The 25779-nt window shown below is 43.3% G+C and overlaps 8 protein-coding genes across 8 annotated transcripts; 3 read left to right on the top strand and 5 right to left on the bottom strand.

Moving 5' to 3' along the window:
- Positions 1 to 1769: 1769 nt before the first annotated feature.
- Positions 1770 to 3191, top strand: RpS20 (ribosomal protein S20). The gene is made up of 4 exons (XM_017075447.4): positions 1770 to 1924; positions 2069 to 2224; positions 2448 to 2537; positions 3002 to 3191. Exons 1-4 carry the CDS (start codon positions 1922 to 1924, stop codon positions 3113 to 3115), a joined length of 363 nt encoding a protein of 120 aa, XP_016930936.1. The 5' UTR covers positions 1770 to 1921; the 3' UTR covers positions 3116 to 3191.
- LOC108010566 (calmodulin-like protein 4) lies at positions 3178 to 4159 on the bottom strand. The gene is made up of 4 exons (XM_017075446.4): positions 4019 to 4159; positions 3844 to 3874; positions 3715 to 3779; positions 3178 to 3648 (listed from the first exon to the last, which is right to left on the bottom strand). The coding sequence occupies exons 1-4, from the start codon at positions 4019 to 4021 to the stop codon at positions 3298 to 3300; spliced, it is 450 nt and encodes a 149-aa protein (XP_016930935.1). The 5' UTR covers positions 4022 to 4159; the 3' UTR covers positions 3178 to 3297.
- A 3704-nt stretch (positions 4160 to 7863) lies between these two features.
- LOC108010588 (uncharacterized) lies at positions 7864 to 10350 on the top strand. Its single transcript, XM_036818341.3, has 6 exons — positions 7864 to 8223; positions 8289 to 8534; positions 8591 to 8731; positions 8788 to 8927; positions 8980 to 9110; positions 9176 to 10350. The coding sequence occupies exons 1-6, from the start codon at positions 7972 to 7974 to the stop codon at positions 9631 to 9633; spliced, it is 1368 nt and encodes a 455-aa protein (XP_036674236.2). The 5' UTR covers positions 7864 to 7971; the 3' UTR covers positions 9634 to 10350.
- A 1545-nt stretch (positions 10351 to 11895) lies between these two features.
- LOC108016201 (GTP-binding protein Di-Ras2) lies at positions 11896 to 14943 on the bottom strand. The gene is made up of 5 exons (XM_036818342.3): positions 14809 to 14943; positions 13350 to 13650; positions 13103 to 13288; positions 12968 to 13039; positions 11896 to 12408 (listed from the first exon to the last, which is right to left on the bottom strand). The coding sequence occupies exons 2-5, from the start codon at positions 13518 to 13520 to the stop codon at positions 12136 to 12138; spliced, it is 702 nt and encodes a 233-aa protein (XP_036674237.2). The 5' UTR covers positions 13521 to 13650; positions 14809 to 14943; the 3' UTR covers positions 11896 to 12135.
- A 164-nt stretch (positions 14944 to 15107) lies between these two features.
- Positions 15108 to 15757, top strand: MtnA (Metallothionein A). Its single transcript, XM_017075448.4, has 2 exons — positions 15108 to 15301; positions 15518 to 15757. Exons 1-2 carry the CDS (start codon positions 15280 to 15282, stop codon positions 15616 to 15618), a joined length of 123 nt encoding a protein of 40 aa, XP_016930937.3. The 5' UTR covers positions 15108 to 15279; the 3' UTR covers positions 15619 to 15757.
- Positions 15758 to 16517: 760 nt separating this feature from the next.
- LOC108016211 (uncharacterized) lies at positions 16518 to 21106 on the bottom strand. The gene is made up of 4 exons (XM_036818669.3): positions 19354 to 21106; positions 17605 to 18141; positions 17349 to 17543; positions 16518 to 17032 (listed from the first exon to the last, which is right to left on the bottom strand). Exons 1-4 carry the CDS (start codon positions 19673 to 19675, stop codon positions 16815 to 16817), a joined length of 1272 nt encoding a protein of 423 aa, XP_036674564.3. The 5' UTR covers positions 19676 to 21106; the 3' UTR covers positions 16518 to 16814.
- A 201-nt stretch (positions 21107 to 21307) lies between these two features.
- RpS29 (ribosomal protein S29) lies at positions 21308 to 22403 on the bottom strand. Its single transcript, XM_036818670.2, has 3 exons — positions 22246 to 22403; positions 21709 to 21808; positions 21308 to 21648 (listed from the first exon to the last, which is right to left on the bottom strand). Exons 1-3 carry the CDS (start codon positions 22305 to 22307, stop codon positions 21640 to 21642), a joined length of 171 nt encoding a protein of 56 aa, XP_036674565.1. The 5' UTR covers positions 22308 to 22403; the 3' UTR covers positions 21308 to 21639.
- Positions 22404 to 22471: 68 nt separating this feature from the next.
- On the bottom strand, positions 22472 to 25761 carry topi (matotopetli). The gene is made up of 4 exons (XM_017075495.4): positions 24784 to 25761; positions 23741 to 24731; positions 23419 to 23678; positions 22472 to 23356 (listed from the first exon to the last, which is right to left on the bottom strand). The coding sequence occupies exons 1-4, from the start codon at positions 25151 to 25153 to the stop codon at positions 22530 to 22532; spliced, it is 2448 nt and encodes an 815-aa protein (XP_016930984.4). The 5' UTR covers positions 25154 to 25761; the 3' UTR covers positions 22472 to 22529.
- Between the last annotated feature and the right edge of the window lie 18 nt (positions 25762 to 25779).

Here is a 25779-nt window from a genome sequence, read left to right as displayed (position 1 = left end):
ACTTGACTCTTAGCCCTGCAAGCATTTTCTATCGCGGAAGGCACTATTAAGTGACTTCAAGAAGATGAAAACGATCGTCCATCGCGGACGAAGTCACTTCTGCGTTACTTCTGGAAGTGTCGCCGAAGTCACTTCTGGAAGTGTCGCCGAAGTTACTCAGCGAAGTGCCGCCGAAGTGGCACATTTCTTCCCGACGGAAGTCACTTCCGCGATCCGATTGCGATATCGCCGAAGTAACTTCTAAAAGTGTCGCCGTAGTCTCTTCTGGAAGTCACTCCGAAGTAACTTTACATTTGCTTGTAGAAGATATCTAGAAGTCTTTCCCAATTGGAAAAACTTTAATTAAAACATATTTTTTTATACTTTCAATATTTTGCATTTATTTTGTGTATAAGGGCTTTGTCCGCTTGTATACACGGTCACTGGCATGTAGGAAATTTTGCTGATCAATGTTATTTAGGTCCAGCTCCGTCGACATAAGAAGTATATTAATAACCATTTCTAAAGAAACCAGAAACAAAAATTATTTTTTGTTCAGTCAAGGTAAAAATAAACTAGAAGACATTACCTTTTACAATGGAGTATGTTGAGAGTCGTTGGATCCGCAGTTACACGCCAAGTAATGTCCACAGCTAGCTTGTCCCTAAATAGCTTTAAATAATCGTACAGCTCACGATAAGCACGTAACTTCACACCCTTTGTTGAGGGGGATATTTAAATATGTTAAGCAATCAATAATATTTAGAAAAAACAAAGCAACATTTTTAAAACGCACAAAATTGATACAAAACTGCACTGTACACAGACAAATCGCGCAACGAAATGACGCTTGGGCGAAAAATAATAGCGTGGGTCAAAAGGAAGACCAAAAAAGTCTCAGAAAAAATGGGGAAACGGAATATAACCGCGACCTCTTTTTATGGCTTGTTTTTTCCATTAATTTTGTTTTTGTAAAATGTGTACTAACGTCTTTCTATAGCGCAGAAGTGTCTCAGAAGTTACTTCTTCGCGATCCCGACCCTTTTTGTTTTTGTAAAATGTGTACTATCGCCTTTCTATCGTTCAGTAGTGACTTAGAAGTGACTTCTACGCGTTATATGTATATTTTTTTTGGAAAATTTGTACTATCGTCTTTCTATCGCGCAGAAGTTACTAAGAAGTCACTCCTGGACGACAGGCGATAGAAATATCGTCCTTTTGCTTGCAGGGTTTGGCTCTTACGTTTGCTGACACTTACGTTGCTGACAATTACCTATCCGGCTAGTGTTCCAAAATTTCATACAAATATTTTCATAAAAAAGGGATACCAGCAATATATCGGTTAAAAATATTCGATATTATTTTTATTCAAAAATATCGATGTATCGTTATTTTTATATCTTAAACTTGTCCATCCCTGTTCCCCTCCCCCTTTCTCGTAAGTGTCGGCCAAACGTAAGCCAACGTAAGTGTCAGTAAAAAAGCGAGATAGCCTCAGCGTAAGTGTCAGTAAAAAAGGGAGATGCAAGATGGAGAATGGGAGAATGAACGAAATCGAAAACTACGTCGCAAAATCAAAACACACACGTACACAAATCGCTGCTTCTTCGCCGCTGGCCATTCGCGACAGCTGTTGCACAGGTAACTGCGGCGAAGCCAAACAGTCACACTGCCATAATGGTTAAAGTCACAGCTACGCCCAGTGTTTGAAAATTTAAAAAATATATTTGCATAAAATAGCAATACCAGCGATATATCGGTTCAAAATATATGCTATTTATTTTTATTCAAAAATGTCGATATATCGGTATTTTTATATTTTAAACATGTCCATCCCTGTTCCCCTCCCTCTCTCTCTTCGTTTTCAACCAGCAAATTGACTGGTTCAGCGCTGCTCAAAATAAAAAGATTTGAATACCTCGACCAGGGAAATTGCTAAATAATGGTAGGAAATAAGTCACTAGCTCAAATTCTACTATTGTGAGTAATTAGCCATGGTTAATACTCCCTAGTTCCCACGAAAATCTCACCCACGTGTGACGGCCGCTCAACCTAACCCCACTTAACCCATGTTTCCCGCAATCCACAGGCTGCTGCACCCAAGGATATTGAGAAGCCCCATGGCGGCGATTCTGCCTCTGTGCACCGCATCCGCATCACCCTGACCTCCAGGAACGTGCGCTCGCTGGAGAATGTGTGCCGCGACCTGATCAACGGTGCCAAGAACCAGAACCTGCGCGTCAAGGTGAGGATTCTTTTTCCTAAAAGATCATTTTGCATTTACCTGGAGGCTTTGCGTTCACCAAGACGCTTAGCCTAGTCATTAATAAATGCCAGATAAAATGCCTGAGTCGGACATTATTCCCGCGCTTATTACCCGAGTGCGAGAATATCACATGGCTCAGGCTACAGTATCCTCTATACAATATAGAACTCCTATCTAACTCTTGTATTTTTCAATTTTCCAGGGCCCCGTGCGCATGCCGACCAAGGTTCTACGCATCACCACCCGTAAGACTCCTTGTGGTGAGGGTTCCAAGACCTGGGATCGCTTCCAGGTGGGTTTAACTAAATAGCATCTGGATAGTCCTTGTCCAATGGACAGATCTGATATCGTGGTTGGGCATCCTATCAGTCCTTCTACAGTATCTATGATTTGCCCAGAAAAAACGTGTTCTCATAGTCCACTTTGTTGGTATTTCCTCACAATTTGGCTCTCCGAATTCGACAAAAGTAACATATAGTGATGTATCATGTACGGTTCCGATATCAATGGACGGATCTGATATCGTGGTTGGGCGTTTTACCAATCTTCCCACAGTATCTTTGTGATCTGCCCAGAAAAAACGTGTTCTCATAGTCCACTTTGTTGGTACTCTTCACAATTTGGCTCGCCGAATTCGACATCAAACAATTAACAATGATGTATCACTTAAGCAAAAACCAATGGACTTTCTTATTTCCCTGCACTTATTTCAATCTGTTCTTGTATTAAATATGTATGACATTCTTCTTTTTCCAGATGAGAATCCACAAGCGCATCATCGACTTGCACTCGCCCTCCGAGATCGTCAAGAAGATCACCTCGATCAACATCGAGCCCGGCGTAGAAGTTGAGGTCACCATCGCCAACTAAGATCGGCAGATGCCACTTTTTTACACCTCAAAAAGTTTGGCGTACAAATAAAAACCAAGAACTTTTCCCAAACACATTTGGCCAGCTTTATTGTGCGAAATCCTTTGGGGAACTACTTTACTGGAATGTAATAGTATAGTATGTTATAGTAATGGAATGCTTTAGATTGCTTAGGCAGTCGTCTAATAGTAATCTGGAACTGGGGCGCAGGCGATCTTGACAAAGTCGGCATACCGCACAGTGCTATTGTTGTTCACATTGGCCTCCCGAAATATGTTGTCCACCTCGCGCATAGACAGACCCTCGCCCCAATTCTGGAGGAGATTGCGCAGCTGTCGGGCAGAGATGGTGCCCTTGTTCTGAGGATCGGCTGCCTTGAAGGCGGCGATCACCTCGTCCGGCAAACTCTCCACCTTGGAGTGCTGGTGCATAATGTCCAAGAAGTCGGCGAAGCTCATTTTGCCATTCTTCTGCTTTAGGTAGGAAACCAGTTCTTGAATGGTCGGCGAAAGACCCAGAGAACGCATGATAACCTGTGGAAATGAAGAAATTTCTACCATTAGTATGTGTCTTATTTCTGGGGTGAGAGGCCCACTTACAGTTAGTTCGTCCAAGTTGTTGATTTGGCCCGAACGGGCGAACAGATAAAAACATTCACGGAACTCTGGGGGTCAAAGATAAGAAATGTTTTCAGAATGATGTCATCAATGCGCCGTAGCAATATTTACCATCAATATCCTGTTCTTTAAAGTAACGAGCCTGGAAAAATAGTTGGGGAAAATTATGTAGAAAGTTGCATAAATACAAAATGGTTAATGAGGGCAGTCAAGTGAAAAGTGCAGTTATGAAAAAAGAAAGTCATTTCTTGTTGGAAGGTATTGCCTGAACTTATCTATAACTCACCATAACTAAGGAGCTTTTGTTGCACTTGCACTTAATAGAAAACAATAAATAAACAAGGTAAACAAGAGAAAATAAATAAATTAAACGAAACGTAGAACTCAAACAGGTAGCAGTCAGTGTGACCAGAAATCAGTATGACCCTTTACGGTTCAAATTAAATACCACATTATCATGTGCGTCAAATTAGCGTCGGCCTGTTAGCAACGAAAACGGGAACGGTGGAATATGGAACATGGGGCCCTTTTTATTTTTAAATTTTCTCGCTATTTGGGGACCAAATCGAAAAATTTAAAATGCTAGATTGTTAAGAAAGAAAAGATCTATCGAGCTAGGTAGGTTTGGGACACATACGAGGCCTATTAGTATTTCAAAAATGCATTTGAAAAATCGTGTCCCCACAATTTTGTTAACTGCTCCCCTCACAGAGGTTGTGCCAATATGCACGATAAACTAAGCTATAAGGGGTTAATTCAAGCTCCTTGTCTGAAAGTTTCATCAAAATCAAACCCACAGTTTTCGAGAAAAAAGCCTAACAGTACCGCAACCTCGGATTTTCCCCATACAAAAAAGAGGGGCAAAAATGAAATTACCTACTGCTCCACTTCTAGAGGTTGTGCCAACATGCACGGTATATGGGTAGATAGGGGATAATCTAGGGACTGTTCTGTGAAAGTTTTATCAAAATCAAACCCACAGATTTTGAGAAAATTGCTTAACAGTTGGGGGTGTTAAAAAGGTTATTAAAAGGCCGTTTAATCCAGAAACGGAACCATTGGATACTAAGACATAAACCACAATGTAAACAGCTTAGCCATGACAATCATTCGACGCTAACTTTCTATAACTTTATACAGCTCTCACAGAGGTTGTGCCAACTTGCACGGTATCGCATTCGAAGGGGCATCATTATAGCTAATTTCTGAATAAATTACAGGCAATTCAAACCCACAGTTTTCGAGAAATTCAAGTCTTTTCAATTATGGCTTTTGCCACGCGGTCACACTGTCAAGGCCTGCGATAAATCGTATGACCCGTGACATCAACCATCAAAATATATATGCAAACTTTAATTAATTCATACAGCTCTCACAGAGGTTGTGCCAACTTGCACGGTATCGCATTCGAAGGGGCATCATTAAAGCTAATTTCTAAATAAATTTCAGGCAATTCAAACCCACAGTTTTCGAGAAATTCAAGTCTTTTCAATTATGGCTTTTGCCACGCGGTCACACTGCCAAGGCCTGCGATAAATCGTATGACCCGTGACATCAACCATCAAAATATATATGCAAACTTTAATTAATTCATACAGCTCTCACAGAGGTTGTGCCAACTTGCACGGTATCGCATTCGAAGGGGCATCATTAAAGCTAATTTCTAAATAAATTTCAGGCAATTCAAACCCACAGTTTTCGAGAAATTCAAGTCTTTTCAATTATGGCTTTTGCCACGCGGTCACACTGCCAAGGCCTGCGATAAATCGTATGACCCGTGACATCAACCATCAAAATATATATGCAGGCCTTGACAGTGTGACCGCGTGGCAAAAGCCATAATTGAAAAGACTTGAATTTCTCGAAAACTGTGGGTTTGAATTGCCTGAAATTTATTTAGAAATTAGCTTTAATGATGCCCCTTCGAATGCGATACCGTGCAAGTTGGCACAACCTCTGTGAGAGCTGTATGAATTAATTAAAGTTTGCATATATATTTTGATGGTTGATGTCACGGGTCATACGATTTATTGCAGGCCTTGGTAGTGTGACCGCGTGGCAAAAGCCATAATTGAAAAGACTTGAATTTCTCGAAAACTGTGGGTTTGAATTGCCTGAAATTTATTCAGAAATTAGCTATAATGATGCCCCTTCGAATGCGATACCGTGCAAGTTGGCACAACCTCTGTGAGTGCTGTATGAATTAATTAAAGTTTGCATATATATTTTGATGGTTGATGTCACGGGTCATACGATTTATCGCAGGCCTTGGCAGTGTGACCGCGTGGCAAAAGCCATAATTGAAAAGACTTGAATTTCTCGAAAACTGTGGGTTTGAATTGCCTGTAATTTATTCAGAAATTAGCTATAATGATGCCCCTTCGAATGCGATACCGTGCAAGTTGGCACAACCTCTGTGAGAGCTGTATGAATTAATTAAAGTTTGCATATATATTTTGATGGTTGATGTCACGGGTCATACGATTTATCGCAGGCCTTGGCAGTGTGACCGCGTGGCAAAAGCCATAATTGAAAAGACTTGAATTTCTCGAAAACTGTGGGTTTGAATTGCCTGAAATTTATTTAGAAATTAGCTTTAATGATGCCCCTTCGAATGCGATACCGTGCAAGTTGGCACAACGTCTGTGAGAGCTGTATGAATTAATTAAAGTTTGCATATATATTTTGATGGTTGATGTCACGGGTCATACGATTTATTGCAGGCCTTGGCAGTGTGACCGCGTGGCAAAAGCCATAATTGAAAAGACTTGAATTTCTCGAAAACTGTGGGTTTGAATTGCCTGAAATTTATTCACAAATTAGCTATAATGATGCCCCTTCGAATGCGATACCGTGCAAGTTGGCACAACCTCTGTGAGAGCTGTATGAATTAATTAAAGTTTGCATATATATTTTGATGGTTGATGTCACGGGTCATACGATTTATCGCAGGCCTTGACAGTGTGACCGCGTGGCAAAAGCCATAATTGAAAAGACTTGAATTTCTCGAAAACTGTGGGTTTGAATTGCCTGTAATTTATTCAGAAATTAGCTATAATGATGCCCCTTCGAATGCGATACCGTGCAAGTTGGCACAACCTCTGTGAGAGCTGTATAAAGTTATAGAAAGTTAGCGTCGAATGATTGTCATGGCTAAGCTGTTTACATTGTGGTTTATGTCTTAGTATCCAATGGTTCCGTTTCTGGATTAAACGGCCTTTTAATAACCTTTTTAACACCCCCAACTGTTAAGCAATTTTCTCAAAATCTGTGGGTTTGATTTTGATAAAACTTTCACAGAACAGTCCCTAGATTATCCCCTATCTACCCATATACCGTGCATGTTGGCACAACCTCTAGAAGTGGAGCAGTAGGTAATTTCATTTTTGCCCCTCTTTTTTGTATGGGGAAAATCCGAGGTTGCGGTACTGTTAGGCTTTTTTCTCGAAAACTGTGGGTTTGATTTTGATGAAACTTTCAGACAAGGAGCTTGAATTAACCCCTTATAGCTTAGTTTATCGTGCATATTGGCACAACCTCTGTGAGGGGAGCAGTTAACAAAATTGTGGGGACACGATTTTTCAAATGCATTTTTGAAATACTAATAGGCCTCGTATGTGTCCCAAACCTACCTAGCTCGATAGATCTTTTCTTTCTTAACAATCTAGCATTTTAAATTTTTCGATTTGGTCCCCAAATAGCGAGAAAATTTAAAAATAAAAAGGGCCCCATGTTCCATATTCCACCGTTCCCGTTTTCGTTGCTAACAGGCCGACGCTAATTTGACGCACATGCAAACAGCTTAGCTCTAAAAAGGCTATAATTTATTTAAGTTAGGTTTAATATTTAACTATAGTATGACTTTGCCGACCTAGAAAACATGTAGTCAAGAATAATTTATATTTGGCTTAAACAAATTTTAAAAATATTAGTGAGTTGCTGCAAATGGCATATAGTTTGAAAGCCGTACAAGCTTAAGATGCAGTCATGGAGTATTATGGTATAAAAAATTAATTTCTAATAATTAATAATCACCATTATTTTAGGTTTAATTGTTTCTAGCCAGATTTGACTGGAAGGCATGCATTATGTTCGCACTGTCGCGGTTACGGCATTGGGAGGCCACTTGTTTTTGGCCACACTGCCAGCTTACACCTTTGCGAAATTGCGCCATTCCCAGCTCAATTATATTTAGCAAGTGTTGTTTACCTAAAAGCACCCGCAAGAGTTTACAGGACAATGAGAACGGAGGCAGCGGTCACTTGCTTCCTGCTAGTGATCCAGAGCGTGTGCTGCCAGAGCGGCGGCGAGGAGCATTGGGTGGATCCGCATGCCGCCTGGGCGGACTTGGTCCAGGATTTCAATCAGCCGGATGGGTCCTGCTTTTGTCCGGCGATTCCGGAGAGATCCCCGGCAGCTGTAGAAGATGCCCTGGCCCTCACGTACTTCAAGAAGTTCGTCAATCTGCTGTTTCAACGCAAGCGTTTGCAGGTAAGATCGCTGTCTAGACCAAATTTGGAGACATGACGTCATGGATGTAACTTTTGTGTAAATAGTACGATGCTGGTTCAAAGCTCCATAAGCGATCGTTGCTTTTCTCACTGCTGCCGACGCAGCTGGAGGAACTGGAGAAGGTGCAGGATCCCCGGGATATGGACATATTGCTGACAAAGATATTGGAGGCCGCCGAGGAGGCTCCGTTGTTTGAGGGCAGATCCGGATGCTCCTATGCCCAGCAAGGTGTGTTCGCCTTGTTGGTGGATATTCTCAAGGACTTCGTAGCGCTGACAAAAACGACCGAGGTACCTGATGCTCCATCTAGGGAAACTCGACATCGAGCTAATTAGTTGTTTTGCAGGTTCAATTCATCCTATTTGCTACAGTAGCCATCATACTAGGCTGCATTGTGCACAAACGTTTCCGTTTCCGGCTAATTTCAATTGTTCTGGGAGGCATTTTCCTATGCGGATATATTCACACTTACTTGGAGTGCAACAGAGTAGGTATCTCAAAAAAGCGAAGTGAAATCGTCCTCATTGTGTGGTTATTATCTAGAAATTAGATGTTGAAGCTATGATGGAGGTCATGAAACATCATCAGGAACCAAAGAGCTATGCGGAAATGTCCTGGTTTGCTCGCCTGAAAGGCTATGTAATGACAGCTTCGCCACAGGATAAGCAAATAGAAATGCTGAGGTAAGCTTATAATAGGCAAAACAAAAAACCTCTTTTAACCGATATATTTTAGAAAATCCTCCAAGATCAGCCTTTCAATTTGTATGCCTGATCATGTGCTTTTTGTGTATATGAATGAGCTGTTTATTAAGCAGTTAGAAATATTGCTGGAAAAGGTGTCGGCAACAATGACGAAACTATCATGTAAGTTTTTGTTCTTTGGGTAAGAAACGCCCCATTGCAACATGAATAACATTATTTACCCTCAGATGGATTGTCCTTCCCTTATAATCTTTTGGCTCCCATCCTTTTGGTGGCCTTGGTGGGATACATTATAAAGCTAACTTTTAAATACATTATAAGCCCCAGAGCTTGGGCCTCCCTTGTCCACAACAATCCAGCCCCAGTCGCCCCACAACTGACACAGCAGTCTATTGGAGCGCGGGAGGCCGTTGGAGACTGCTTATCGGGCGAGAACCTTAAGATGCTGTTAAATGTAATGAGTGTGACAACTGTTGCTCAGCAATCACAGCAAACGCAGCCACTACCCGCCGTTTCGGGGGTCCAGGAGCTAATAGAAGCGCTGGAAGCTCCTACCACACCGGAGAAAAAAGACAGTCTAGATGTGAGCGACTCCAGCAGCAAAAGCAGGAGCAGCGTTCCTGAGGAGGAAGGATTCACGCTGGTCGACGATCCCGAAGATGATGATATCATCGATAATGTGTAGCGGTCGGCTTTTTGATTAATTCGTATTTTTAGTGTTACGTCCGTGATTTTTACCCAGTCAATTAGAGTCCGTTAGTGCTCAGCAAATAATTCAAAGTTTTTGGTTGATTTGTCATAGTTAAATTTTTATTTAAATTATTTTGCATGTTCTTATTCTCATTTGCACGATTAGTGTTATTAAGATAAATCTTCAACAATAAGATCTTTTAAGTAGGCCACCAAACTGTTTATATTTTGCTTGTTATTATTACGCTGCCGGCCCTTCAAAAAATCGGATATAATGTCTATGTAACTTGTTGATCCTTTATATTTACAACTTGGCGCTCAGGCGATTATTTTTTATTTTTATATTATTAGCAGTGGGCGCTCTTTGTGAGTTGCATATTAATTGAATGTAAGCGATAATTAAATATTCGGTTTTCGAATCTTGTAAAATCTAATTCAATATGTATACAACTAATATATTTTATATATCTATGTATATAGATCTATATAATGTGTGTGTATATATTTGTAAGAAAAAATTAGAAAAGAATTTCGGTGTAAATATATTTATTCGTTGTATTTTAAATCATGCACCTAAAATGTATTATGCTTTAATTACAATTCATCGTTATTATACTCTTTATGCAACTAAGTAAGTTTACGCATTAGTGAAATGTACTGTATGGAAAATGCAATCCATTACACGGCACATGCTGAATGTAGCCAAAACCCAGTTTGCTGTCTATAATTAAACGTACCTAAAACTAGGAAAACACGAAGCAGAACGCAAAGCACAGGCAGGCTACCTAGAACTCTCAACTAAGGCTGGCATATCGTAATCGTATCCATGGCTATGGCAAACCGAGAGAATTTATCTAAATTGATTTCACAAATCTTATACGCAAATTGGTCCGCTATCATAATCTTGATTAATAATTTCTCTACTCGAATTCAACAATTTATTTTAGATCTAGTGTGTAACTGGGGAACTTCCACTTCTTGATTTGTGTTGGCTGTTCGGTTCTGTTCTACTTATTTGTCCGGCACTGCTGGACGGCGGACCAGCAGCCAAAGATACCAGTTTTTGATGAGCAACATCATAATTAATGTAATTACTTGCCACTCGTTTGGCTAATTGGTTAGCAGCGGTTAAAGCATATCCTTTACTTAGTCTGATTGGTAAAATTTAAAAAACTAATCCTCTTAATATCAAACAACAGCAAACTATGCGAAACAATTTGTTCAACTCCTACGCCTACGCCTACGCACAAGCCAACCAACTATTAAAATAACGAATACCACAATTGGGAACGGTTTATGTTAAGTTATACGTAAGTACGATACATAGGTGTTTTAAAAACAGGCAACTTATATCCCATCTACTCTACTGCAAAAATGCACCAAATGCTCTTCAAATATCCTTCGATGTACGTGTTCCTCGGCTCACTTGATGAATGGTATAGTAGTGAATGCAGTTGTACTTGAACGTCTGATTCTGATTCTGACTTAGGCTAACTCTCTGATCTGATCTTATCGGTTCTTTTTGGTTTTCGATTTGCTGCTACATATTAAAATGCTCTTGCTCTCGTCTCGTCAATAAACTTCAGCAAATAAGTGTAAAATTGTACATACACATTTAATATAATACAAAAACACAATGCCATCATGTTTTCCGGAATACGGAATGCGGAATCCGGATCCGAACTGTGTGTGTTGTTGGCCATGAGTATTTTATACATTAGCTTATGTGGCGAATCGGGGCTCGTCGAAAAATCTGTATTATTCTGGTTAGGTGGTAAATAGTTAAACAGCAATGATAGTCAGGGGAGGCACCGGTCCGCGTGCCCAGATCCAGACGCCGATGCCCCGCGATGGTCTCTGTGGCGACCATGGAGAAGTCTTCCGTTGATGGATCCATGTAAATATTGTTATCATCATATCGTAGTAGATACAGATTCTATGTCTTTAAGTAGGTACTTTGGCTTTCGTTAGAGATATAGTGTATAGCTTCGTTTGATACCTGGTTATGAATGGGTGGTGGATCATGCAAGTATGTAAACATTTGATATGTATGCCGTTACGTTTCAGATGCGATTATGTGTAAACTTAGGGTTAGCTTTCGTGGTGTGTTTAGTATCGTAGTATCGTAGTATCGTATCTGGTATCGTGTACTCTGTGCGACTAGAAAGATCTGATCTGCTCGAATAGAGCCTATGCAAAATATACTCGTAATCGTAATTGCAATCGTGGTGTGACTTACATCAGTTCCTAAATACAAGTGTCTCGTATGGATGTAACTCTATATGTGGGTAAGTGGATGTGTGGGTTTGTGGGGTGTGTGTGGTGCGTGGCCCGTGTGGGTGGATGGGAGGTTGACCTGCCACCTAGGCGACCCCAACCGCCACCCACCCCACGCTGCTGCCCCAAGGCGAGTATTTGTCTGTCACCGTCTCCGTTCACTTCAGCTCGGCGCAATCTGACCCGGGTCACATGCCTTTGCCATCTCGCCATCCGATGCTTACATAACGCGACACTTCTCCTTGGCCCCGCCGCTGGCACTGGCCCCCGCATCGCCGTTCTCCGGAATCGAGCCGTTCGTGTCCTTGGACTTCTTCTCCTTCTTCTGTTTCTTCTGCTTCTTGGTGTCCAGTTGCAGGGAGACGGTGCGCGTCTTCTCCATGTTGAGCAGCTCCTGGAACAGTTCGGTCACGTTGTGGTTCGTCTTTGCCGACGTCTCCATGAAGGATATGCTCCAGGTAGTGGCCTGCGCCTGACCCTCTGCTTGGGAGACCTGCAGAAGAGGAGACTACGTCAGGAAGGGTTTCTTCTAGTTATACCAGAGTTGATCTATAGTTCAAGTTTAAATATTTGAGATCTGTTCAATTTAACAAAAGCCATTTTAAAACAAAAATCATCCTGATCAGATTTTTATAAAAAGATATTTGAAGGATAATATCTATCGTAATTTGAAATATTAGTAAATCAAGCTTGACAGATTGCTAGTAAAAATGATTTCAGGCACCCATCCCAAGTTTCATCATCCCTCTTCTTGGGAGACCTTTATAATCGGAGTTTAACTTAAACTGTTTAAGTCAGTTCTAGTTTTTAAAATAGTATAGTTAATCTATTAAATTTGGATGAATTATTAAACATACAAAAAGCCAATTAAAAACTGGTATCAGAATAAGATATTTACTTTATAAGAGCATCGAAATATAATAGATAAGATATTTTTGGATGAGTGTTATTTTGTTAATTTCAAATACTAGATATTGGAATCCTAGTAAAAACAATTTTTGTTACATCATCCTAAAATTTTCGGACAGATAATATGGACTAATGTTTCTAACCTCACGCAACTCGGCGGTCTCATCACACTTGTTGCCCACCAACATGACGGGGATGTTCGGGATGTCGGCTCCCTGCGAAAATACAAAGTGTTAGCATAGATGTGGGTTAGAAATATATTTCTGATCTGGACATACCTTCAGCTCCTTGATGAGCGCCCAGATGGGTCGCAGCTCCTCCAAACTTTGCTTGGAGCACACCGAGTAGACCAGGATAAAGGCGTGTCCCTTCGAAATCGACAGCCTCTGCATGGCCGGGAACTGGTGGGATCCCGTGGTGTCCGTGATTTGCAGCGTGCAGATGTTCTTGTTGCAGCTGATGACCTGTGGCATGACGATGGATTAGGAGGATCTCGCCGAGAAAGGCACCTGGCTGGACACTCACCTGTCTGTAGGTGTCCTCAATGGTCGGGATGTAGCTCTCGCGGAAGGTGCCCTTAATGAAGCGCAGCACCAGCGAACTCTTGCCCACGCCGCCGGCTCCGAAGACCACCACCCGGTAGTCGTTGCTCTGCTCTGGAGCAGCGCGCGTCACCTGGTTCTTCTGCTCCGTCATCCCGGATGCGCGGTCGGGTCTATCGGATTCGAAGTGGAAATAGATTGAGAGAGAAACAGGAGCTGGAGCTTGTTGGCTTGCTGTCGGGCGCTGGTGGAATGTTCTACTTGGGCGCCATGCTTTCGTTTATCTGCAACGATTAAGAGCAAATCAGCTTGGCCACAACGCCCACGCACGCACAACCTTTACGGGTCGGTTGTGGGTAGCGAGTGGGTGTGGATGGGGGTGGATGTGGGTGGCACTGCTTTAGGGTCCCGAAACAAGAAAAGAAATTAACTTATAAATGTCGATCTATAAATACCCTTTCTATGGCCATATTGCACCTGATATGATATAGTCCACTGGTATTCTTATAACAACTAAATATAGGATGGCAGCTTAAGGAAGTAATGTTTTTTAATTAATGCATAAAAAATAAATGAATAAAAAAAATTAACATCATGAAACATTTAAGCAATCGATAGCTTAGAAAAAAGTTATCCTATTTTGTTATCCGCTTATAAACCTGCGCGAAATGTTAAAAACAAATGTATTAGCCAAAAAGGAACAGATATGCTTAAAAAATTGTCAAAATTAATTAAATATTACAAACTTCTTTATGTTTCTATCATATAACTATCCGATCTGATTGGAATTCTAAATTGTTTTTAACAAACTTCTGACCAGAAAGGTAGTACCCCCTCTGCAAGGGTATTTAAAAAGGGGAAACAATGCGTGTGAGTGTGCCGCTAATTTTAACCATGTGCCAAGGAAGGGTATTGATTTTTTGGTCGACTAGCAGATCGGCATCGGCATCAGCCTCTCCTCATCATTATCACTGCGATTATGATTGCACACGGATGAGCCGAGGGGTATAAATAGGCCTGCTTTGAAGGCCCTACAGAGTGGAGAAGAGTGTCCCGTACCGAAGGGATTTCCTGCCCATCCGCCCACACACGCACACACACTGGTCGTAACTGCTCACTTCCGCTTGATTGTCCTGGTGGACCTTTACACCTTCGGCACCACGCCCCCTTGGTAGGACCCGCCTTCCGATTTTCCGCCGTTTTGTTTTCTCGCACTGTTTTTCACACTCTTTCTGTTTTTCCACCTCGAACACCTCACGCTCTTTGCTGTTGGATTTTCCTCGCTTTATTTTGGCTTGGATTTATCGATTTTATCTGCACTGCACTTGCCACCCACACACGCGAAAGTTCGGAAAAACTTGGCCACCGAATCCACTGAATCCCCGTGAATGGGGCTTTTCCCGCAGGATTTGGGGATTTCCCTATTGCGTCGCAGTATTTACTTGCATTTCGTTGCACTGGGATTCGTTGCAGGACAGGATCTGGTGCCCGATGTGACTAGCTCTCTGCTGCAGGCCGTCCTATCCTATCCTCTGGTTCCGATAAGAGACCCGCCCGCCCACAGCCCCCACGCAAAAGTATTACCACGCCTGCGCATCCCCCAGTAGAAAAAGCTTACCGTAGTGCCCGAACCCAAAGCGGAGAATCGAACCTTCCAGACCCCGAGAAGAAAGCTTCTGCACACGTCTCTACACATTCGAAGCCGGCCGGCGTGTGCAAAAGAATTGTATTGAAAGACCCGTGTGTAAAGCCGCGTTTCCGAAGTGTATAAAACCGAGAGCATCTGGCCAATGTGCATCAGTTGTGGTCAGCAGCAAAATCAAGTGAATCATCTCAGTGCACTCAAAGGCCTAATTAGCCCATCTCTACCTTTTGTGAAGTGAAAAAGTTGAAGAAAACGCAACCAATTCAAGATGCCTTGCCCATGCGGAAGCGGTAAGTTTCAAGTCTAAGGTGGAGTAAAGATTCAGGACCTTCCAGAAAAAGAGTTTGCTTTTTTTTATGATGTTAAAAAATAAACTGAATTAACGTATTAAAGATTATGATAGTTTAAATTAAATCTATAACCCGAAGTTATAGGTGGAAGAGCTTAAAATAAATTTATCCTGGCTATTCTTCAGTAGATTAATTCTTTGTTTCTCCTTTTTCCAGGATGCAAATGCTCCTCCCAGACGACCAAGGGTTCCTGCAACTGCGGAACTGACTGCAAGTGCGGCGACAACAAGAAATCCGCCTGCGGCTGCTCCAAGTAAACTTCCCCAAGAAGATCTGGAGAGAACGGCCATCGCTTATCTCCGAACTGATTTCTTTCAATTTTCGCATACAAAAAAAAACAATGTTTTTCTCATTTTCCCCCATACACAATGTCCAATTAAAGTAATTGAAACCTAAGCTGCGTCTTTTCAAGTTGCGTAATAAGTTGGTCTGGGTCTTTCTAGGTTAGATTCTCTTTTATTTGAATTACGTGCTCTGCGATATGCGTCGTGGAAATCGGATGGTCAAGTGTTTTCCACATGTGCAATGGTTAAATTAAATTCAGTTGAGCAATATGGTAATCTGAGACGCTTTTCTTCTATTTTCTGTGGTCCAAGTGACTGAGAATGGGAATTGAATTTCAAAGCACAGCGGTTTGAACTTATGACTTGTAGATACGATACAGTCGTAGTCAGAAGAAGAGAGCGACCTACTACTACGTATCGTTAGAGTCGTATATTTTGTTTTACTTATATCATTTATAAAAAATATTTGCCTTTTTAGAGAAACTTTTTGATAATATTTGTTACATATATCATATATTAATGACTAATAATGTTTCATGTTCATACAAGATCTAGTTATTTTTAAGCCTTCTAAAAATGATTCATAAAAATAAATGATTGTAGGCAGTTTTATTTTTCAGTCGGTTTTGCGTGCTAAACATCGTCTGAAATCTTTATAGCTTTAAAGTCCCCAAGTAAACGTATTCATAAAGTTGTAAAGTGGTCGGGCAATTCAAATGAAAGTGCAAGAACCTTAAATATGAACATAATGTCAACGAAGTAAGTCAAGAACAAGAACCCACATATGACCTATAGGGTAAAGTTACGAGAGACTCCACAGCCTTGACTTTAGATGGCACCACACCCCGAGACCTCCAAGTGAAAAACCCTCATTCAGAGTTTATAGTTCGCATTTACTTTGTTAGCCTATGAATGCGCTTACGTCTAATACTAGGCTAGGTGAACATTAATGGAGGATTACGGGGAATCGATTGGGGTACACAAAGTGCGCAGTAAAGGTATATGAAACGCATGTATGTATACACAGATGTGTGGGCTTGTCTTCTTTTTGGTTATCAGCGTGGCCAAACAAATATGGGCGAGATATCACGGTAGTTTCGAAAGGTTTTATAGAAGGCGCTCGAAGCACTCAGCACACACAAGGTAGAAAATAGTGGGAAATTCGCGGCCTACTTGATAACGATATTCTGGGCCAGTCGCTTCACAAAGTCCACGTTCAGGAAGTTGGCCATCAGTGTGAGCACGGACTTCTTGGGCGGCCGGCAGTGCCGAAGTCCCGCCTCCTGGCAGCACACATTTGGAAAACAGTCCAAAGTGGAAGTGCACGCCTTGGGATGAAGGTCGAAAATGGGTGGAGGTGGTGCGGTGCACTCCAGGTACTCCGTAACTGCAAAAAACAGGGTTTATGTTGATTAGAAGGGAACTTATTACCTAAAATATATCATATATAAATTACGATAGTCGAAGGAGTGCTTTAAAAATAATATCACATACGATTGGTAGAGATATAAGTAGGAATTTTCTTATACCAAACCACTTTGCTTTATCACAATAAAGAGGTTTACAGGGTTTTTTCGGCTTAGAGGTTAAATATTCAAAGATTTTGTACTTATTACCTAATGGGTTTCTTTAAAAAATAATATCGTATAGGATTAATAGAGATATTCTTTCTTATGTCATACCAATTTTATCACAATACTTACGGTAGTCAAAGGAGCGCCTTACTGGCACTGGAGCTGTTTCAAGCTCCGGCTGCGAGGTGCGGCAGTATCTTCTCCGGCCATCCGGACAGCAGACCCGTGGCCAGCAATCCATATCCGTCGTGCACTCCTGCACATCCCACCAGAGTTCCGCCAGCGGTCTACTGGGACACTTGCGAGGTATCAAACCCAGGATGGCTGGAAAAATATATAGCGATTTAGAACTGGAAAAGAATCTTTAAAGATTCTGTCTACTTACGAGCATGTGGCGTCTCCTCCAGGGGCTTTGGTACCCCGGAGACACAGCTGCTGGCCCCGAAGATGTCGCAGCACAGCTCATCCCTCTGCCACACGGCGCAGTCCCGATCGGCCTTGCAAATCTTGGGGAAGAGTTGGAACCTCACCTCATTCTCCCGCGGGCAATCGAATTTCAATCGGAGCTCCGCCGCCGCCCGCTTGCCCTTCTCCTTGTCATTTTCCCTATTCTTAGTATCGCTGGCAAAGTTCAGGGTAGGCAGGGCAATACGGAAAGGTCCATCCGTAGTGGGTTTTATGGTAGTTGTTGTCGTGGAGGTACTACTTCGGGTTCTACCCGTACTAGTAGTTCTCGGATTTCCAGGTTTCCTGGTGGTTTTGGATGGCTTTCGTTGGCTGGTCTTTTCCTCCTTGGGAGTGAACTTCTTGGGTGGATGGGACTGCTTGGGTGGCGGACGCACTGCCACCAGACTCTGCTGGCCAAAGCTCCAGAAGTTCGGATTGAAGAAGTTAAAGCCGTTGGCCAAACTGGGACGCGGAGCTGGGGATTGGATGGGGATGTGGAAAGCGGGTTAGCGGTGTGCTCAGTGGCCATTAGTGTTTCTGCTCCAAATAACAGACATTACACGTCAAGTAAAGCGCAGTTCCCGCCGCTCATAAAGAGCGTTTGATTTGGTTCGGGGTTTTTGTTTCATTATTCAGCCGGGGCAACAATGGATCAGCAATTGCCGGTGGAGCGCAGCCTGTTGGCCAACTTTTCCCACCCACTCCACAGACCGATTCCCAGCGCAATTATGTGGGTACTTGGCTGGTTGCAACAGACTGGACAGCTTGGCAAGTGAATCACCCGCGATAACTGTGATGGCCAGATTGTTATCCCGACACTTCTCTATAGAAATGGTACCCTTTAATTGCCACATATTAAATTCGAGGCTCTCTAAATTAAATTAGACCACCCAAAAAGAGGTATTCTAATGCCCAGTAGCAATGACTATGCAAATTATCAAAGGCCTAGGCCCCAATAATTCGCGGCCTTGTGTCCATACCTCTGGTTCGGACTTAGCCAAGGTCTCCTGCTGCAGCTGAAGCCGATTCGAAAGCTCCGTTGCTCCAGTTATCGACGCTTTACACCTAACCTATGCACCTATGGACGTTAACGAACTCCAAACGGGTATATCAGGTTTTGGATTTGAATATCCAATTGCGGTCAGAATAATGAAATTGCGAGTCCAAGGCGAAGCTATTTATCTGCATTTTTGCAATTAGTCTTGGATCTGTTAGTGTGCATCTAAGTGGCAAATAATCTTGGATCTATTGGGGGCTATCTAAGTGGATTTTATGGCTTACCAGTTTTTTGGTAAAGCAATCATCATAAATTTTGTAAAATAGTTAAATTTTTAAAAACCCTCTTAGAAAATGCTTATTTCTGAGAAGAGTTCCATATTCACAGAAGGGGTTCCAAATATAAAGGTTTACTCGATAATCCTAACTTTGACCTTTGCTTAAAAGAGGGTATAATATCTATCGTTGTATTAGATCATATCTTCTGTCAGACCACTTCTTGCCACTGTTATGGTTGTTTTCGCAATACCACATTCAATCTTTATGGCCGAAACCGAAAAGCTAGGTCAGTGCCAGCATCTTCGACCAGTTTGCAAGTGTTTACAGACCACTTGATCTAAGATCAAAGCTATATATCCATAAATATTTAGCTTGTCTATCAATAGACCCCAATATTTTTCTTGGCACTCACTTGTGGTCGTCGTTGTGGTTGATGTGGTTGTTGTTGTTGAGGTGGTGGTGGTACTGGTGGAGGAGGTTGTTGTGGTGGAGGATGTCGGCCTGCGCCGCCGGACGACCCTCCGCTGGTTGGACGTCCCCTGCTTCTCCCGCCTGGCCTGATCTGCTCCCGAAACCGCCGAAGCTTCGTGGTCGGGCTGTGGAGCTGGGAGCGGGAGCTGGTATTGTGCAACGCCGCGGTTTGTGGACGCCTTGGCAGCCGATGCCATTGCACAACCGATGGACAGGTAGAGGGCTCCCCCAGCAGCCAGGAGCTGCAGCCAGATCAATCTCATTGCGTCCGGGGATCACTTAGGGGTCACTGAGCCACTGACCTTTCCTTTGGAGTCACTGCAGTGTGTGTCACTCACTACCTCACTTACAATCACTCATCTCTGGTGGAGTACAGGTGATGTGATACTGGGTTAAGTTGGGCAAGCGCGACTACGTTGTTTAGACATCAAGCGACCGCTTCAGACTCCCAAGCCCAATTGGCGAATGTGCAAAATCGTAATTCCGAATTTCGGCTGCGAAGCCAGCATTCGGCGGACTAAACAGCTAAGAGAGCTTAAGCGGGGGCTGACCCGCTCTTTAGCGCCCCAAAACTGGTTTTCACTCTGGTCTGTAGTTGGCCTGGCTCTCGGAATAATGGGCTCTTGGCTGGGTGGTTAGCTTGCACCGGTGAATGTGCTGCAGTCTTGATGTGGATACCACTAACCCACTGTCGTAGAAATGAGGAAGTGCTGGCCACCAGCCAGGAGATTGCTTCCGGCTTTCCAAAAGGACCCCATCAATTATAGAGTCGAATAGGCGCTCTTGACAGATTCGCGTGGGAAGCTTGCAGTTTGTGTTGTTGTGCCTTTTCATTCAGTTGTAGGATGGAGCTACATGTTACGATTTTAAAAGGTACCCATAAAGTTGCATATGGCTTATTTACTGGAAAAGTGGCATATCTCAAGAAAAAGTCTTTCGAGATAATCGCATTTAAAGTTTTCAAGTGTAGTTTGTTGAAAGACCAAAGCTATTAAACTTTTGCATTTCTCACGATCTGTGTTGTTAAAAGATCGGATGATGACATGGTTTATTACAAAAGGAGCATTTCTGCATCATTAATTCAAATATAGCGTTTTCTACTTATGCAATGCATCTTCAAGTAATTAGGCGATATGTGTTAAGTAACTTTTTTTTACAATTTTAAATTACTAAACAAAATCCCAGATATATTTATTGTGTTTAAACTTAGCTTCAGTCACAATTTATAAAAATTACTGATATATACATGCTGAGTATTAGTTTCTCAAATATTTATGCATAATATACATTGTATATACTGAAATGTACTTGTGATGAGTAATACTTTCTACTCATGTAAGTAAATGTTCCTCATTATAGAAACTGAATGATAAAAGCTCCCTTTTTTGGAATAAAGTTTATTTAACTTGTCTACAAAATTGTTTAGTTAAGATAAAAAAAACTAGAAGTCCTAAAACTTGTTTGTTGTTTTAAAATTGTATAGAATCTTCAGTACACTTAATAGTTAGAACCAAATTACTGATGGTTTTTTTTAGTTAAGGCGTGTAGCTGTTTAGTTTAACACATCATATATCATCTGAAACCACTATATGAAATCACAACCCTGGCAAAACACAACAATGAAGATGTTATTGTTAAAAGAGCAAAAGTTTCGGGATGACCCGGTCTCCAGCGCGAAAACCGGTTATGTTTTTGTTTTGGTAGCGGCTTAATGTGTTATTAGGTGACACAGACTGACGGACTGATCACAACTGCAGTCCGAAAACAAGGAAGTGCACAACTTTCCGGCATCTGTCAACACAAACATTGGGATTCCCACCGAGATTAAGGCTCACATAACGACACAAATAAATGACCGCTAAAATGTAGGCTCAAATTATGACACAAAATGTAAATACGTTTCTTGTTATGGGTTTAATCAGACGGAGATTTAAACAAACTAGTGTTTTAACAAAGATCCTTCGCGGAAGGTGGTAACTGTTGGAATTCTGTGGTGGTTGCCATACTGGTTACTTGCTTAGAGATTACTTTGGATTACATCGGTTCCATGTGTGCTTTGTCCTTGCTTAAATCCCCAAATGATTATGTGTGTTGTTGCTGTTGCTGCTGCTGCTGCCGGCATATTATTATACGGAGAGGCCGAACTTGCGACGACGACTGCCCTATATTAATATGCCGAATGTTGTTTTGCAACGCGATGAACGCGTGCCGAAGGCGAAGAGGACATTTAGTCCAGCTGGAAGGGGATTAGGAGAATGTTAGTTACCAGTAATGATGGAATGTCCAGAGGACTCACCTTCTTGAAGCCAATGTCGTTGGCGTACTCCCTGAAGCACTGACGGCAGATGTTCAGGCCATACTTGCGGATCAGACCGTGGCGGTTAGAGCAGGCACGGCTGGAATAGAATGGGATAGGAATTACTTCGGTTCTTCAAAGGAATTCCCATAGCTTGGCACAGTTTCCTTTAAACATAGCAAAGCTGTCGCTGCACTCGGCTGAGCCATTTCCTCGTAGAAATCACTCTCTCGCCTCGTGCAGCTGTTACTTTGGCCACCCTTAATTAAGGAAACTGTTCAAGATGTTTAAACACGTATTTCCGTACTCAACCGGGGGCAAAAGCCATTGAATATCTATCGGTGCAATTAACGACATAAATCAAGTGAATAAGCAATACAAATTGGCAGACGCCATGCGTGAAAAAAAGCGGGCCGTGAATAACCTCACTTTCTACAGGCATGCGGAAAATCGTGCAAAATACGGGGATACGGGGCAAGCATTTAAACAAATCGTACACCAAACGGTGCGCCAGGCTACGGGCCACACAAATCTTACCAGCATCGGGAGCCTTGGCCGTATTTGCGGGGATGCGAGTACCAGAGAGTAGCGAAACCCATGTTGGCGTTTTCCACGAGAAATTCGAAAAGAAAGGAACCAGCAGTGTGGCCGGGTCGACGACGGAAAAAAATACCATATGCCTGAAAAATAAATACCGAAAATGTATATACCATCGAAAGAGTGGCAACGCTGTTTCTCAGTTAGGTAAAAAGTGGCCACGCCCTTTGGTTTTGTCACTTGCTAAGTTCATCAGGCGCTTTATTTTAATTCAAATTGGATTACTACATATAGGTATCCGAATATAGCGGCTGGGTGGGATTGTTCTTGACAACCAACACCCTGGCATTTTCCTGCATTTGATCCTGACTTTGCTGCGGATCGAAAATGCTCATCACATCCATTTCCTGAACCGGCTCCTCAAAGACAATGATCTGCTGCTCGGAGCCATCGGTCTCCATCGGAACACCCTGGACATAGTGTGACATCAGGAAACTCTGGTTCACCTCGCCCATTGGCATGCACATCATTTCCTCTTGCGGCTCTTGAATAACAGAATACTGTATCACCTGGTCGCCAGCCTCGGCAGATCCGGATCCCGAGCAAGAGGCTACATCCGAAGGACTGCCACCAAGAGCTGCTGCTGCTGCTGCTGCTGCTGCTGCCTGCTTCTCTGGGGTATGATGTTGCACCCGCTGGGCAGCAGCCGTCTCCAGCTGGAACTTTTGCATCTGCATCATCAGTCGCGAGTTGGCGTCCAAGTGGGAGTGACGCGCCCGGATGTGCTTGTCCCGATCGCCACGCTGGCGAAAGGTCTTGGTGCAGAAGAGACAGCTATAAGGCTTTTCGCCGGTGTGGATGCGCTGGTGGTTCTTGAGGGCGTCCGCCCGGTAGAAGCGCTTGCCGCACTCCTCACACTCGTAGCGCCGCTCGCCGCGATGGATTAGACGGTGCTGGTAGAAGACGGATCCTGTGAGGAAGCGCTTTCCACACACCAGGCAGAGATACGGACGCTCGCCCGTGTGGCACTTGCGGATGTGGTCGTTCAGATCCGGTCGAATGGTGAACTTCCGGTCACAGTTCTCTTCCTGGCAGACAAACGGCTTGACACCTAATGGGAGAAAGAGATATATAAATCACATGGAGTAGCTTCTTATCTACTACGATACTTACCTTGGTGGAAGCGCAGGTGCTGCCACAGATGGCTCGACTGGGTGTACGACTTGCCACAGATGTCGCACAGATACTGACGCAAGCGACCAGTGCCCGCATTGCGCGTTTCCTTTTCGCGCTTCTTCTTGTTCAGGTGCTTCTCCTCGTTGTGGGCCAGGATTTCGTGAGCGAACTCGAAGTTGACCTCGCAGAATTCGCAAGGCAGCAGCAGCTTCTTACCATTCTGGCTGAGCCGGGGGAAGTAGTGGTACGAGGTGTATCTGGAGGGCGTAAGAACTATATGCTTATCCTGCAGGATTTAAGGCCTATCCAAACACCTTACCGATGCTCCTGGAGCAGATCTGTGTTGGCGAACTTAAGTTCGCACACATTGCACACAAAGTGGCGACTTAGGGTGACACTCAGGGATCGTATGGCCTCCCGCATAAAGATGCAGTCCGTCTGGAAGTGGGTGCTGGCCTCCTTCGCCGTGTTCATCTGCATGTTGCAGACGGTGCACTCGAAACGCCGCTCCGCCACATGGGAGGCCGAATGGACGAGCAGTTCGGCTATATCAGCGAAGATATACTCGCAGAATTCGCACTGCAAAACGCTGCCCAGGATCAGGCTGGAGAACAGCTCCCTCTCCCGACGGCCAGCCTTTTGCTGGGCCACCGTTACTGTCAGCTCTCCGGCCAGCAGCATCTCACCCTCCAGCAGAAGTTCCTTGAAATCCTTTTTGCCAGAGGAATACAGGTCCTCCGGAATATGACACAGCTCTTCATGCTCCGGATAGTGAATGGAGCCGTGCTCCAAGGCCGCCAGCGGATCATAGAAGATGCGCCCACAGATGTTGCACTTCACCACGACATGGAAACCGGCAGCCGGAGCTGTATATGGCTGCAAGCTGGCCTGAGAAGGGATCATGTCCAAAGCGTGCTTCTCCATATGGCGCACCAATCCAGAGGGATGCACAAACTTCCGGTCGCACATGGTGCACTCGTTCGGACCCTTCCCCGACTTCCTGCCGCGCGAGCTATCAACGCCGGTGGCCAGGTCGTATTTCATCTCATCCTTCATGTAGCGCCGCAGGCGCACCTGGTTCTCCAGGATCACACGCTTGCTGCCTGGCTTACTGGGCGGAGCGGGAGGAGCACTTACAGTGGGGACAGCAGGGGGCTTCTCCTGCTGAGCAACTGTGACTGTTACAGCAGGTTTCCGATCGACTTCGGTTTCACAGGTGTGGCTCTGGAAGGAAACAGCATCATAGTAGACCTGACACTGGGGACACTTTATACGGCTGCTAGCAGCCGCAGAGGAATTGGAACGGGATCCTAAAGGGCAAGATGAGTGATATAATATTAAATATATATCTGATACGATTACCTTGGAACACCGATTGCTCAGTGGTCATCTTGCTGTTGGTAACCCCAGCCAGAAATTCGCGAATCTTCAACTGCTCCGCCTTGGGATCGAAGCCTCTCTTGCCGTCAGCCTCCTGCAGGATTTGCTTGAGGGCTGGATCCGCCAGGGTGCGCTCCACCACAACATCCGTAGGCATGGGGAGGGCACTCGCCGGCGCCACGGTAAAGAACCTGGACAGATCTTCGTGGCTGACTATCTGCTCCAGGCCGCCATCACCCTCGTTAGATGCCAGCACGGTGGCTCCGGGCTGCAGGTCCTCGGCGCTCAACTCGGTGTCCACTTCCACCTCGATCTCCGCTAGCGTATATTCACCCGTGATGTTAATCTTCATGTTTAATGGTAGTTCTGTTGACTTGGCAGAACTCTCAAAAATGCTATTGAGTGGTATTAATTCAGGTTGCGCATGCGCAGTTGGCCAGATTCAATAAAAAAACTAAATATAAATTTTCCTAGCATAAAAAAATTGTTAAGAAATTTTTACGAAACGTTCCGGCTGCTGATAAGTAGGGAAATGAAATTTGCTTTCTCCGTCGACTTAAAAAATGAACATGATTGACAGTAAACTCTATGACAACTGAAAACTCCACAGGGTTCCTACTACAGCTAAAGTTTGGAAGGGGTTCTTATCGGAAGTTCCGATTCGGAAGCGTAGCTGAAAAAGTTATGAAACTACTTTAAAAAACTAGCAGAATTAGTTACTATTTTAATACAAAATTTGTTGAGTAGAAAAACTCAGGGTCTTCTATTTCTCATATGCCTTAAAGGATAAAGTAATTGATAAATTAATTATAATAAGTCCATTAAAACCAACGATTTATACCTATAAATGTCATTAGAATGATCGATGATTTCTTTGTTTACAGAAAGACCCTACACAAACTCAGTTAAACTTGATTTTAATTAAAGTATATTTTAAAGACAGACAAAAAAAAGGCTTGTCAACTTACATTAGATAAG

Source organism: Drosophila suzukii, chromosome 3 (assembly GCF_043229965.1).
Source record: "Drosophila suzukii chromosome 3, CBGP_Dsuzu_IsoJpt1.0, whole genome shotgun sequence".
In the NCBI taxonomy this organism is placed as follows: Eukaryota; Metazoa; Arthropoda; class Insecta; order Diptera; family Drosophilidae; genus Drosophila; species Drosophila suzukii.
Note: the sequence above shows the minus strand (reverse complement) of the source record. Positions and strands in the feature narration are given on the sequence as shown.